General features: G+C 45.3%; 1 protein-coding gene and 1 long non-coding RNA gene across 3 annotated transcripts; one reads left to right on the forward strand and one right to left on the reverse strand.

Annotated features, from left to right (window-relative positions):
- Positions 1-150: 150 nt before the first annotated feature.
- LOC136432050 (uncharacterized) lies at positions 151-12666 on the forward strand. The gene is made up of 18 exons (XM_066423069.1): positions 151-318; positions 387-465; positions 521-612; positions 3104-3300; positions 3343-3447; positions 3492-3596; positions 3639-3743; positions 3788-3892; positions 3937-4041; positions 4086-4190; positions 4235-4339; positions 4382-4626; positions 6135-6306; positions 6684-6947; positions 7562-7615; positions 8303-8453; positions 10262-10820; positions 11171-12666. Exons 1-18 carry the CDS (start codon positions 151-153, stop codon positions 11350-11352), a joined length of 2898 nt encoding a protein of 965 aa, XP_066279166.1. The 3' UTR covers positions 11353-12666.
- Positions 12667-13225: 559 nt separating this feature from the next.
- Positions 13226-14908, reverse strand: LOC136433997 (uncharacterized). 2 transcript variants are annotated; one of them, XR_010755686.1, is made up of 2 exons: positions 14863-14908; positions 13226-13473 (listed from the first exon to the last, which is right to left on the reverse strand). It is a non-coding gene; the product is annotated as an uncharacterized lncRNA (long non-coding RNA). The 2 variants fall into 2 exon arrangements; XR_010755685.1 differs by lacking the exon at positions 14863-14908 and adding an exon at positions 14301-14408.
- Positions 14909-14990: the final 82 nt, after the last annotated feature.

Raw genomic sequence — 14990 nt, forward strand, 5'->3', positions numbered from 1 at the left:
AGCCAGGGTGACAGACAGACAGACAAAAGCACTAGTGACTCGACAGTGCAGAAAGGAAGTGCCTTCGTCCAAGTTTTACCACTGGCACATCGATGTAGAACTCCTTCAAGTTCTTTACTGTCGTTGCTAAGACTTTTTGAAGTTACAAAGATGTCTGTGTCGGCCTTGTTTACGTACCTGAATGCCCAGACGTGTGTGATCCTGGGGTTTGTGTTCCTGCTGGCCTACTGGTACCTCCGGACCCGGGCTGCTCCAAACCTCCCCCCGGGGCCGTGGGCACTGCCGGGGCTCGGGAACGTGCTGCAGATGGCCACAAAGGTGGGTTTGCTACTTTTACTTGATAAGCAAGACCCATGGCAACATAGATATTAAGTTACATACCTCAGGACCCGGGCACCGCCCAACCTCCCCCCGGGGCCGTGGGCGCTGCCGGGGCTGGGGAACGTGCTGCAGATGGCCACAAAGGTGGGTTTGCTACTTTTACTTGATAAGCAAGACCCATGGCAACATAGATATTAAGTTACATACCTCAGGACCCGGGCACCGCCCAACCTCCCCCCGGGGCCGTGGGCGCTGCCGGGGCTGGGGAACGTGCTGCAGATGGCCACAAAGGTGGGTTTGCTACTTTTTTCTGCTCGCTAAGCCAGACATTACATATAGAAACCATGGCAACATTCATAAATAATAACAGTTACATACCTCCGGATCCGGGCACCGCCCAACCTCCCCCCGGGGCGGTGGGGACTGCCAGGTCTGGGGAACGTGTTGCAGATGGCCACAAAGGTGGGTTTGCTGCTTTCTTCCACTTGCTACGTTAGACATTACATACAGAAACCAAGGCAACATTCATAAATAATAACAGTTACATACCTCCGGATCCGGGCACCGCCCAACCTCCCCCCGGGGCGGTGGGGACTGCCAGGTCTGGGGAACGTGTTGCAGATGGCCACAAAGGTGGGTTTGCTACTTTCTTCCACTTGCTACGTTAGACATTACATACAGAAACCAAGGCAACATTCATAAATAATAACAGTTACATACCTCCGGATCCGGGCACCGCCCAACCTCCCCCCGGGGCGGTGGGGACTGCCAGGTCTGGGGAACGTGTTGCAGATGGCCACAAAGGTGGGTTTGCTGCTTTCTTCCAATTGCTACGTTAGACATTACATACAGAAACCAAGGCAACATAGATAGATATACCTCTTGACCGCGACACCTCCCAACACCCCCACCCCCACAGGGCCGGGGGCACTGCCAAGTGTGGGGCTTCAAAGGTGGTTCACAAAGCGGCGGGGTTGGTACTTCTATTTGATAAAGTCACGGTTACTCACTGCTTAAGATTCTCTTTTTCACTGCCGGGGCACATCGTTGAGGGCTTTAAGGGCCGGACTAGCGACCGCCCTGCCATATTAACCACCCGTCCACGCACTCCCCCCCCCCGTCAGTGATACCCCTGTAGGGGTTTTCAGAGGGCATTAAGAAGAAGAAGACGAAGACACATAGCCGAACGCGACCCCCCGATCTCCCCCCAATCATGGTTGGGAGTGGTTCGGGAGCGATTGTTTTGAAATTGTCAAAATTAGGCCACACCTACACTTGGTCATGATCAAAACTGGTCAGACCGAATGTTTTGAAATTTTCAACATTAGGCCACACGTCAACTAGGTCATGATCAAAACTGATCAGACCGAATGTTTTGAAATTTTCAAAATTAGGCCACACGTCAACTAGGTCAAAACTGGTCAGACCGAATGTTTTGAAATTTTCAAAATTAGGCCACACGTCAACTAGGTCAAAACTGGTCAGACCGAATGTTTTGAAATTTTCAAAATTAGGCCACACGTCAACTAGGTCAAAACTGGTCAGACCGAATGTTTTGAAATTTTCAAAATTAGGCCACACGTCAACTAGGTCAAAACTGGTCAAACCGAATGTTTTGAAATTTTCAAAATTAGGCCACACGTCAACTAGGTCAAAACTGGTCAGACCGAATGTTTTGAAATTTTCAAAAGTAGGCCACACGTCAACTAGGTCAAAACCGGTCAGACCGAATGTTTTGAAATTTTCAAAAGTAGGCCACACGTCAACTAGGTCAAAACTGGTCAGACCGAATGTTTTGAAATTTTCAAAATTAGGCCACACGTCAACTAGGTCAAAACTGATCAGACCGAATGTTTTGAAATTGTCAAAATTAGGCCACACGTCAACTAGGTCAAAACTGGTCAGACCGAATGTTTTGAAATTTTCAAAATTAGGCCACACGTCAACTAGGTCAAAACTGATCAGACCGAATGTTTTGAAATTGTCAAAATTAGGCCACACGTCAACTAGGTCAAAACTGGTCAGACCGAATGTTTTGAAATTTTCAAAATTAGGCCACACGTCAACTAGGTCAAAACTGGTCAGACCGAATGTTTTGAAATTGTCAAAATTAGGCCACACGTCAACTAGGTCAAAACTGGTCAGACCGAATGTTTTGAAATTGTCAAAATTAGGCCACACGTCAACTAGGTCAAAACTGGTCAGACCGAATGTTTTGAAATTGTCAAAATTAGGCCACACGTCAATTTGGTCAAAACTGGTCAGACTGCTCCCGACCTACCACCAACTTAAGTTAAATAGTGTTCGGGAGCTATGTTCGGTCCTTGGTTCGGCTATGTGCAACCGGGGCTTAAGTCAGATCTGACATATAGAAACCAATGCAGCATAAATATATGCAAACATGGCCTCGAAGTATTTTGATATGCATGGGTGCACTTCTACCGGTGCAAAACTTCGATCGAGTCCACAACACAACATAAAACAGCACAATAGAGTAGAAATAGCCTAAAACTGCAGACACATTACTGATTCTAAAGTGCTTTGAACAAATATAATGGCAGAATTAAGAGTGCTACGTTTATCATTTTGTCACATGAAGTGAAATAAATCCAGAAATTCTCGCTATGGCAATACCTTTGCATTGCCACATGTACACTTACGCCAAATATAATTACTCACGCAACTAGATGCACCTACTCAATGTACATGGATAACTTTTTTTGGCGTATCTTATCACCCGGACGTCTAACCTTCATCAACACATGTACACTTGTTGATCTAGGTTCCTCATCTGACCTGGACGGAACTCGGAAAGACGTACGGGCCTGTGGTGTACCTCCGACTGGGGAGCCAGCAGATCGTCGTGCTGAACAGCTACTCGGCCATCCACGAGGCCCTGGGGAGGAAAGGGGAGGACTTCTCCAGCAGACCCGCCTGGTACACCTTTCAGCAGATGGGCTTCATGGACTACGGTAAGTGGTATCTGTTTATCATAAAATGCTAGCTTGTCGTGCTGAACAGCTACTCGGCCATCCACGAGGCCCTGGGGAGGAAAGGGGAGGACTTCTCCAGCAGACCCGCCTGGTACACCTTTCAGCAGATGGGGTTCCTGGACTACGGTAAGTGGTATCTGTTTATAATGAAAGACTAGATTGTAACGTACTGAACAGCTACTCGGCCATCCACGAGGCCCTGGGGAGGAAAGGGGAGGACTTCTCCAGCAGACCCGCCTGGTACACCTTTCAGCAGATGGGCTTCATGGACCACGGTAAGTGGTATCTGTTTATCATAAAATGCTAGCTTGTCGTGCTGAACAGCTACTCGGCCATCCACGAGGCCCTGGGGAGGAAAGGGGAGGACTTCTCCAGCAGACCCGCCTGGTACACCTTTCAGCAGATGGGGTTCCTGGACTACGGTAAGTGGTATCTGTTTATAATGAAAGACTAGATTGTAACGTACTGAACAGCTACTCGGCCATCCACGAGGCCCTGGGGAGGAAAGGGGAGGACTTCTCCAGCAGACCCGCCTGGTACACCTTTCAGCAGATGGGGTTCATGGACTACGGTAAGTGGTATCTGTTTATAATGAAAGACTAGATTGTAACGTACTGAACAGCTACTCGGCAATCCACGAGGCCCTGGGGAGGAAAGGGGAGGACTTCTCCAGCAGACCCGGCTGGTACACCTTTCAGCAGATGGGGTTCATGGACTACGGTAAGTGGTATCTGTTTATAATGAAAGACTAGATTGTAACGTACTGAACAGCTACTCGGCAATCCACGAGGCCCTGGGGAGGAAAGGGGAGGACTTCTCCAGCAGACCCGCCTGGTACACCTTTCAGCAGATGGGGTTCATGGACTACGGTAAGTGGTATCTGTTTATAATGAAAGACTAGATTGTAACGTACTGAACAGCTACTCGGCAATCCACGAGGCCCTGGGGAGGAAAGGGGAGGACTTCTCCAGCAGACCCGCCTGGTACACCTTTCAGCAGATGGGGTTCATGGACTACGGTAAGTGGTATCTGTTCACAATGAAAGACTAGATCGTCGTACTGAACAGCTACTCGGCCATCCACGAGGCTCTGGGGAAGAGAGAGGAGGACTTCTCCAGCAGACCCGCCTGGTACACGTTTCAGCAGATGGGGTTCATGGACTACGGTAAGTGGTATCTGTTTATCATGAAAGACTGGATTGTCGTGCTGAACAGCTACTCAGTCATCCACGAGGCCCTGGGGAGGAAAGGGGAGGACTTCTCCAGCAGACCCACCTGGTACACCTTTCAGCAGATGGGCTTCATGGACTACGGTAAGTGGTATCTGTTTATAATGAAAGACTAGATTGTAACGTACTGAACAGCTACTCGGCAATCCACGAGGCCCTGGGGAGGAAAGGGGAGGACTTCTCCAGCAGACCCGCCTGGTACACCTTTCAGCAGATGGGGTTCATGGACTACGGTAAGTGGTATCTGTTCACAATGAAAGACTAGATCGTCGTACTGAACAGCTACTCGGCCATCCACGAGGCTCTGGGGAAGAGAGAGGAGGACTTCTCCAGCAGACCCGCCTGGTACACGTTTCAGCAGATGGGGTTCATGGACTACGGTAAGTGGTATCTGTTTATCATGAAAGACTAGATTGTTGTACTGAACAGCTACTCGGCCACCCACGAAGCCCTGGGGAGGAAAGGGGAGGACTTCTCCAGCAGACCCGCCTGGTACACCTTTCAGCAGATGGGGTTCATGGATTACGGTAAGTGGTATCTGTTTACAATGAAAGGCTAGATTGTTGTGCTGAACAGCTACTCGGCCATCCATGAGGCCCTGGGGAGGAAAGGGGAGGACTTCTCCAGCAGACCCGCCTGGTACACCTTTCAGCAGATGGGGTTCATGGATTACGGTAAGTGGTATCTGTTTACAATGAAAGGCTAGATTGTTGTGCTGAACAGCTACTCGGCCATCCATGAGGCCCTGGGGAGGAAAGGGGAGGACTTCTCCAGCAGACCCGCCTGGTACACCTTTCAGCAGATGGGGTTCATGGATTACGGTAAGTGGTATCTGTTTACAATGAAAGACTAGATTGTAACGTACTGAACAGCTACTCGGTCATCCATGAGGCCCTGGGGAGGGGAGAACTTCTCCAGCAGACCCGCCTGGTACACCTTTCAGCAGATGGGGTTCATGGACTACGGTAAATCTGATTATCTGTTTATCATGAAAGACTAGTCGTTACACGACCCCATTCATACTAAGCCTTGCAAACCGGTCAAGGGCTAAATTGCCTGAGTCGCATATCTGCACACGAGGGGGGGCATAACATTAAATTGATGTATTGGTATGTAGGTAGTTATTGTAGAACCTTGGCAATTTTGAGCACCTAAGCAGTATTGTAAGGTACTGATATGATGCATTACGGGACAACACTCCCATCCTGCAAGTTGTATGGTATATATATATATATATATACATGTATATAGCCTGATAAAGACTGAATGCAGCCAGAGACTGTTTCCACAACCTTCGAGCCGCAGAATACAGTGGATCATCATCATCATAACAGCGGGTGAATGACCTCAGTTTGGGGCACCCAGCTTGTTATACATCAACTATTATAGAAGACGATAAGTTTAATGCCATTTTAGAGAGGTCACAAAAACTCTGAATATCTTAAGCAGTAGCCTGTATTTACACAAGCTCTCGGCCGGAGGTTACTGGATGGCGGTTACAGGACCGACTGGCCACTAGGAGCGCGATTCGTCAGGCTATCTTAAGCAGGTACTAGGTGTGAGATCTTCAATTTCTTGTTCTCATTGTCCAGGAATAATCATGCTTCCCTACGGACCATTCTGGAAGCAGCAGCGCAAGTTCACCATCATGGGCCTCCGGGACTTCGGGTTCGGGAAGCGGAGCCTGGAGGGGAAAATCGCCGAGGAATCACAGGGGCTACGGGAGGAAATCCTCAAGAAGGGAGACACCCCTTTTAACATCAGGTTATCTATCTATCTATTTAATTCTTTTCTTTATATAAGGTAGGCGCGCTCAGTGCTTAACACACTGCTTAACAAGCGTTCCCTGTGGATAACGTAAACACGGAGAATAACATAAAGAAAGAAATAAGACAACCCCAAATAACAATATATGCACAGCCGAGCGTCAATCAGAATCATATATCATGAATCAAAGTCGATGTGGCAGGCCGGGTCAGGAGGTCAGAGGTCAGCAGTGATGTTTCAGTAGCTTCTTAAAAGTTAGGCCCGGCGTGGCCACTCTGCACCTCTGTATGCATATTTTCTACGGCCGATTTCTAGTCTGACTTTAGGAAGTTGTAATGATAAGTTTGCATCATGCCTTCTTGCTCTTGCTACAGACTCTTGCTACAGAACGCAGTCGGTAACGTCATCTGTTCCATAGTGCTTGGCAAGCGCTTTGAGTACGAGGACAAGAAGTTTGAGAAGATCATGGAGGCCTTCGATCAAAACCTCGGTGCCGAACAGCAGCTGAGCGCTGTGGTAAACTTCTTCCCATGGACACGCCACATTCCTGTAGTGAAGAAGGCCATCAAATTGGTGAAGGAGAATGTGGAGAACTGCATGGCGACGATGCGGGAGGACATCGCCGAACACAAGGCAAGCTTTCTAGGAGCCTTGACCTTACCTTAGACCTTAGATCCTCCCGCAACTTTGTTACATAGGTCAACTTGGCTTCGGATTCTCTTCCTCCAAAGGTTGCGGTCTTGTGCCGCTACTGCCATTTCCTCCAGTGAATGTAATCCCAGCTTCTTCCCGTCGTTTTGCAGTGTTCGCCTGAGGGTGACCTTAGGCCGTCCTCTCGGACGAGTGCCTTTCGGTTTCCAGGTCATGGCGATTCTAGTCGTTCTGTGCTCGGATCCTTGAGCACATAGTTAATTTCAACACCCTCTCTGACAACGGCAAACAACTTTTAATTTGTTACGTGGTAGTTCCAATAGTTCTTCTATTATAATTATGTTAGCCGCTCGGGACAATGTCATAGCAACCCAACGTTTTAAGGTATATGTGTTCTTTTGCTGTCTTTTCCGCTGGGGGGTCGGACTCACGCTCAACTAGTTTTTTTCTGTCATTCATGTTTTAGTGTGTTGTTAAACATTTTATTTTCCATAATGTACAAGTTGCGGCTAGCATATAAGTTGTGCATTACTTGAGTAGGCCGCTACTGTGTCTTTGTTCATTTATTTGATTCTTCTTCGAATTTAAAAAAAAAGGCAACCTTCGACCCCAACGACATCCGCGACTTCATCGACACGTTTCTGCTGGAGATGAGGTAATGAATGTTTATTGCTGTTACATGCCCGAAGGATAATTGCAAGTACATAATACATTGGTGTAATGGTACAGAGAAAGAGCTATTAAGGACTAGTTTCTGCTACAGTCAACTACTTACTTTTACATTTTGGAATATACATCGATCTAGTTATGTTATGTTGGCTTCTTCTTTGAGGCAGTGGGAGACAAATCTACCGACTTCTTCTATAATATGTGGGTTCCTTGATTTTAATCACAATGATAATTCTATTTGCAAGTTCTTGCCCGTGGGCTAATTACAACATGAAACAATACATAGCAATGGTATACTGTACAGATAGTGTGAGTTAACAATGTTGACAAGTAGAACATATGGCTATTCTAAAAAACTACTACGGAATACAATCTACGCTTTTTGGGTTTGACTTCTTTTTTGGAAGCAGTGGAAGACGAAGTGTCCCACTTTTTTTTGTAATGAGTGGGTTTTGGGAGGTTAACAAGGTTCTAGTTTTATTTTCTTCAGTAAACGTTTGGAAATTGTGGTAAGTTTTGGAGGCTTCCTTAAAAAGCTCTTTTCTTTCCCGATCATTGAAGGGACAGTTTGAGATAAAATGCATTTCGTCTTCCACCGCTTTTGACATACAGTAGTTACATAATCTTCCCCCAACAGGTAACTTTTTGATAGTTTAATTTAAAATCTAATCAGGAACCAGGAGGGAGAGGGAGGAGGCGAGTTCACGAACAGACAGCTGGAGTACCTGATCGGGGACCTGTTTCTCGCTGGAACCGAGACCACGTCGAGCACTCTGACATGGGCGCTACTATACATGCTGCGTCACCCTGAGGTTCAAGACAAGGTTTGCTGGTTTATCAACCCCATTCCTAGCTTTTGGGAAAGAGTATTTCAGTTAAACACATATCACTACCAGCGGACCAGCCCCCTGCTGTAGTGACTTGCACAAATGTGTGGCCCGAGGGCTACAGAAATGGAGACGGACGCCACCCCAATACGTCTTATCAAGACGTCCGTGATGCTTGAACTTTTTCAACCCCTATTCCACTGGGACGGCGCTCTCGCCGCGCTCTCTCTGCGACCTAAAATTTCACAGTGCACAACGAATTTCATAGATAAAAAAACGAATATTTTTACGCCTTGTGTATTTTGTTGTATTTACAGTCATACTTTAACGTTCTGCATGATATTACAATTGTAAAATCAAGGGTTACTGAAATCCGATTAAGGTCACAGCGAGAGCGCAGCGCGATCGCCGTCTAGTGGAATTGGGGTAATAGCTGTCGCATATTAAGCCTAGGTTACACATAGCCGAACATGGCCTCCCGACTGTCCCCCGACCATGGTTAGAGTGATTCGGGAGTGATGCGGGAGCTAGGTCGGGTGGCGTTCGGCTGAGTCGGGTGGCGTTCGGCTGAGTCGGCGGGTGTTCGGCTGCACCAGCCGAATGTTTTGAAAATTTCAAAACATTCGGCTCTGGACGGAGGGTCTGAAATGGGTCGGCTGGTGTTCGGCTGGTGTTCGGCGCGGTCGACTAGTGTTCGGCTGGTATTCGGGAGTGAGTCAGCAGTAAAATTAGAACCTTCTTCACGCCAGAAACACTACTGACTTACTCCCAACTAGTTTCCAACCTACCCATAACTCACCCCAATGCCGTAGACAAGTCTCTGCTAACTAATTCTCAACCAAGTGACTACTATCGGAACGTGGGCGAATCACCCCCGACCTTCACACGACCAAAAACAAAGAAGAACACAGAAAGCAGTATTAAAGCTACCCATGATCCGAATTCGATCTCTCGGTGATGTTAACAGCATAAAAGAATGGATTATTCTAATTAAAAACGAAAATGGCCCCTCTTTTAAAAGTTGCTGAATATGTCCATTTCAATTCGTGAGAGGGTCTGCATTCGGTCGGGGATTAGTCAGGAGAGATTCGGCAGTCTGCGGCTAGAGGTCGGGATGGTTGGGAGTAGGCTAGAAAGTAATCGGGGCTCATTCGGGAGCAATTCGTGTACTGGTTAGGAGATGATCGGCGCATGTTCGGCGCCAAAGACAGGCGTGGCCCAAAAACTGGTCAGACTGCTCCCGAACTTCAGCCGACCTGAGTCGGCTGGTGTTCGGGAGCCATGTTCGGCTATGTGTAACCTGGGCTTTAATGGAACAGCTACTCTTCAAGGAGTGACACATTAACACAGAAAAACATGGACAGCATTACATAACATAGCATAACATAACATAACATAACATAACATAACATAGCATACAACATCTCATAATTACAAGTACTAACAATCCTCATATAACATGGACATAACATAACATCATAAAACTGAATGTGCATGTCGTGTACCTCATGTGCCATATGTCTAGCTTCGCATGTGTTTAATCAGCTGCTACTAAACAGTTTGTAACTCATGATATGTTAATTGGTACCATTCGGATAGGGTTCTACATGTTAAAGATGTCTTTAGACTATTTGTGTTTGGTTTATCCGTTCTGACGTTTTTCCGTGTTGCATATCTCGACCAGGTGCACCGAGAGTTCGAAAACACCATCGGACAGAGCGTCACTTAAACATCTTGGATGGGGTCACAGTTTGTAACTCATATGTTAATCGTTTTATGGTTCCACATGTTAGATATTTCTTTAGACTATTTGTGTTTGGTTCATCTATTCTGAAGTTTTTCCGTGTTGCATATCTCGACAAGGTGCATCGAGAGATCGACAGCACCATCGGACAGAGCGTCACTTAAACATCTTGGATAGGGTCACAGTTTGTAACTCATATGTTAATCAGTTTATGGTTCCACATGTTAGATATTTCTTTAGACTATTTGTGTTTGGTTTATCTATTCTGAAGTTTTTCCGTGTTGCATATCTCGACAAGGTACATCAAGAGATCGACAACACAATCGGACATGACGTCACTCCGTCCATCTCCCATCGTAGCCTGCTGCCCTACACGGAGGCGGTCATCACGGAAGTCATGCGCATCAACCCCATCGCTGCCACCGGGGCCCTGCACAACACGTCCAACGACACCACCCTGTTCGGATACGACATACCGAAGGACACCGCCGTGTTTCCCAACCTGTGGGCGGTTCTGCACGATCCCGAGGTCTACCCCGACCCCGACGTCTTCAAACCCGAAAGATTTCTGGACGACTCGAAATTCAAGAAGGGCGACACCTTCATTCCATTCTCTCTGGGTAAGTTTGAAAATTAGTCTTGAACTCAAGTATCATTTATTTTATTTACAAAGGGAAATTTCATGTTGGTTGTTATTCAATGTGTCTTTGGCACGGTATTGGAGAGCTGAACCCAACACCCTATTTCCACTGCTTTTTGCGACCCCAGCCAAAGGCACCCATTTTTACACCTGGGTGGATTGACGAACGTCGTGTAAAGCGACATTCCCAAGGGCATATTATCGTTGACTTGACAGGATTCGAACCCTTAGCCCCTGGGCGAACCAAGCAAACTGCCAGTACCCCTGGCAGGTTTTAGGTACACATTCCTAAACGCATGTCTTTATTATGACGTTTGAACCCGTTTGCAGGTCGCCGTGCGTGTCTGGGAGAGCAGCTGGCCAGGATGGAGCTGTTCCTGTTCTTCACCTCGCTCATGCAGCACTTCACCTTCAAACTGCCAGAGGGCGCTGCTCTGCCATCCACCAGAGGCAAAGCTGGGATTACAAATAATGCTGAAGATTTTGATCTTTGTGCCATTCCAAGGGAGTAAAGCGTTAAAGTGGTTCTGATACATATAATACTAGTCCAGTAGCAGAGCTAGAAAATTTCGCAAATTTGTCCGAAAGCATCACAATTGGCATTCATGTAGTCTGATGTATTCTAATTTCAGCATAGTTGAGGTCAACTATGATGAAATTTGGAACTATACTTTGCAACTGCCATACTACACTCCCAGTAGTTTTCTGCTTAGCACATTTTATTATGTTATTACGTACACGCTGCGTAAAAAATGTAATGTCTCTGTTCCTTGGGTGTTAACAAATTTTGAATACAAAATCATATGTGAAATGAGCTTAAGAGCAAATGTCTGTACAGTGAACAATAGTGCCCAGGGTCAAAAAATCGATTTGGCTCATATTTTGCATAGTTATAGTACTTGTCTCACAATGCGGCCTAAACTTGTACGAAAAAGGTGTGAGGTTGATGTGTACAGATAGATTTTAGTCTTTGAGCAACCTGAAAACAACACGATGTTTTAAGGCTGAAAATAACTTGGATATTTGCCTAACTTTGAGGAGCTATAAGTCTCGGTCAGTAAAATATTCTGCTTGAAATGTATAACATATATAGATACATAAAATGGCTATCAGATGAATTCTTGCAAAATTTGAATTCTTATTTTGTTAGCGTATGGACCTTAGTGTTGTCTACCAAATAGATGGTTCTGAAGGCTACGTTCTTGTTTTATTGCTATGTGGCAACGATGGGTTTTAGGCTATTTTGAGGGGTTGTGGGCCAAGTAATATTTCAATCTGTAAAAAATAAGAGCCGAGTCTATTTTTTGATCCTGAGCACTTTTGTTTGATCCTTACAGATATTTGCTCTTAAGGATGAAGACAGTACATTCTGTAACAGAATTTTTGCAGTTATCAACTTGTATATATTTACTTGAATTTCGTACAACTTATTACAAGTATGTTTTTGAAGGAATGGGATTGAGGGGTTGATATTAGCTGTGAGGATTGTTTTGTTTGTTTGTTTGTTTGTTTGTTTGTTTGTTTGTGCTGTTGGGGAAGATAGGAAGAAATCTAATTCAAGGATTCTATATAACTAGATGATAGAACAGGGCTGGAAATACTATAGTAAACATGCACGCACAGAAAATAGGAGCTGTGCACCTAACTATTGACTGTGGGTTCATCGGTGCACATAGATAGTTGTGTAGGGTAACGAACGTAAAGGTACTATTGTAATTTATTTTGTATTACACTAGTGATGTGCGTATACACCATAGTCTTGACATTCAAGTAAATAAAAAGTGATAAAACCTTTGTTATTTTATCACTTGTTGAATATTTTTTAAGTCGGCTGTAGACTTTCACATTCAACTTCTGAAGAGAGGCATTAAGGTTTGTATTTAGATTAAGCTGACAAAATTAAGTTGTGCACCCAAAATTGTTTCCATGTACCTAAGTTTCTAGTTTAGCTGTACCAGTGCACATATTCTGTTATAGGACAAACCAAAGACTTCCGATGACCAGAATGCCGGTTCTTTTGTACACATGTATATTTATTCTGTCAAGGTTGATTTAGTTGGAATTATTATTAATCAGTTTATTGCGTTTATTCATTCGTATTTACATTATGCTCAGTTTATTTTTAAAAGTTACTTCTATTCGTAATTTATGATTATTTCTGGTTTTCTGTATACTACATCCAGATTATGTTTTCAGTTATGTTGACCTCTGACCTCTCTCTTTTATCTCTCGTTCATTTTTGATTTCACCACATTTGTTTTGTTGAATTCTTAGTTAACTAATTGTATAGTTTCATTTTATTTATTTGTATAAGGACTCCAGGAAGAATAGTGCATATTAATGTGTATCACTAATGGAGATCTAAATAAAGGTAAGCGACAACAATTTCCGCAGATCATTTTATTCGGGGAAATTCTGACAACTCTCTGTTGTCGTTCCAGGCAGACAGCCTCGTTCCTAATCTCCAAGCAGATTTATAGGTTGCGAAGACCGTATCAAACTGGCAGAGGAAGTACGTTTTGCAACCGAAGGGTTGGATTGCTATACAAGCTCATTCTTCCAGTTGGATACGGTCTTTGCAATCCATTGGGCCTGCTTGGAGACATCTAGTTCCCACGTGATCGCTGATTTATCTGAAACATGACAGAAAATAGGATGTGAAAAATGAAGAATTCAAATCAAGATTGAAGATAAAACTTTGGATCTGCCAGTATTGCCTTTGTTTACATTGTAGTCAGTGTGGTCAACATTTGTTCGGCTCTTACACAACATGTAGTTTGTCGCCACGAATGGCCAATTTTTCTTTGTGGTGTTCAGTTAAACAAAAACAGGCCAAAAGTTTCCCTTGAAAGTTTATCTTTGCTGGTAGAAGTCATTCTGAAGCAAAGTTGAACTGTAATTGCGAACACAACACAACACAACAGGACAATACTTTGTGGCCCTTAAATGTGCCCTTACAGACGCTGAAATAGCCTTCAACGTTTCTCTCGCACATAAAAGAATAACGTTGCAGAATGAATCAACACAGTTTGATGATTGCAGAGCATGATTAGTTGCAGCTTCGCATCTACTGAGCGATCACAGTGTTATGACAGGTGTCACCACCGACACTAGAGAATGGTCGTGCCCGGAACCCAGGGGGTATAGAGCTCTGGGCTGGGAGAGGCCTGATGTCATTTATGGAGAGTTTCAGCAGGGAGAGGCCCAAGCAGGGTGTGCGATCGGTGGAATGAATATAGTGTGTAGAGATCTTTGCGTGTTCGCCTGATGCTTAAAAGAGCCTTGATCTTATACCCTAAACCAGTTGCCTAAGATCCAATGAGTCGATCTGCATGCAGATTAGCAAGTCAGACAACATCAGAGATCCGGTACCGCTATCTTGCTAGCGAGAAGGGATCCAACTTGTTGATCTGCAACTAGTTACAGACTACACAATCGAGATCGCAAGCAGATCCCGTACCTTCCTCTAGCTGCAGCTGAGGTGATCCTTCAGATCGCCCTAGAGACAGATCCGGCAGCTACTACTACAACATCAGAGATCCCGTACCGCGATCTAGCTAGCGAGAAGGGTTCCTAGTTACAGACTACACAATCACTATAGCAAGCAAATCCCGTACCTTCTTGTAGCTGCAGCTGAGGTGATCCTTCAGGTCGCCCTAGAGGCAGACCGGGCAGCTACTACTACAACATCAGAGATCCCGTACCGCGATCTAGCTAGCGAGAAGGGATCCTACATGTTCATCAACAACTAGTTACAGACTATAAAAGCGAGATAGCAAGGAGACAATGCAGTACCTTAAACAGGGGCAGGGGGTCACTATCTCAAGTCTGTATATGACACGCCTTTTGTCACGTGATAATCAACATCAGTCACGTAACAAGAGAACTCCAAGACGAGATCTGACTTGACCGGGTTGATGAAGAGACAGAGTTCGTCTCAAATGAAAAGCTCCCCAAAGCAGCAAACTCTTTTTGTTGTGTCTAACGTTTGCATATTTGCCAAAAGCAAGCAGATTCCGTACCTTCCTCTAGCTGAAGCTGAGGTGATCCTACAGGTCGCCCTAGAGGCTGACCCGGCAGCTACTACTACAACATCAGAGATCCCGTACCGCGATCTAGCTAGCGAGAAGGGATCCTAGTTACAGACTAC

This window comes from Branchiostoma lanceolatum, chromosome 4, assembly GCF_035083965.1.
Source record: "Branchiostoma lanceolatum isolate klBraLanc5 chromosome 4, klBraLanc5.hap2, whole genome shotgun sequence".
Taxonomy (NCBI): domain Eukaryota; kingdom Metazoa; phylum Chordata; class Leptocardii; order Amphioxiformes; family Branchiostomatidae; genus Branchiostoma; species Branchiostoma lanceolatum.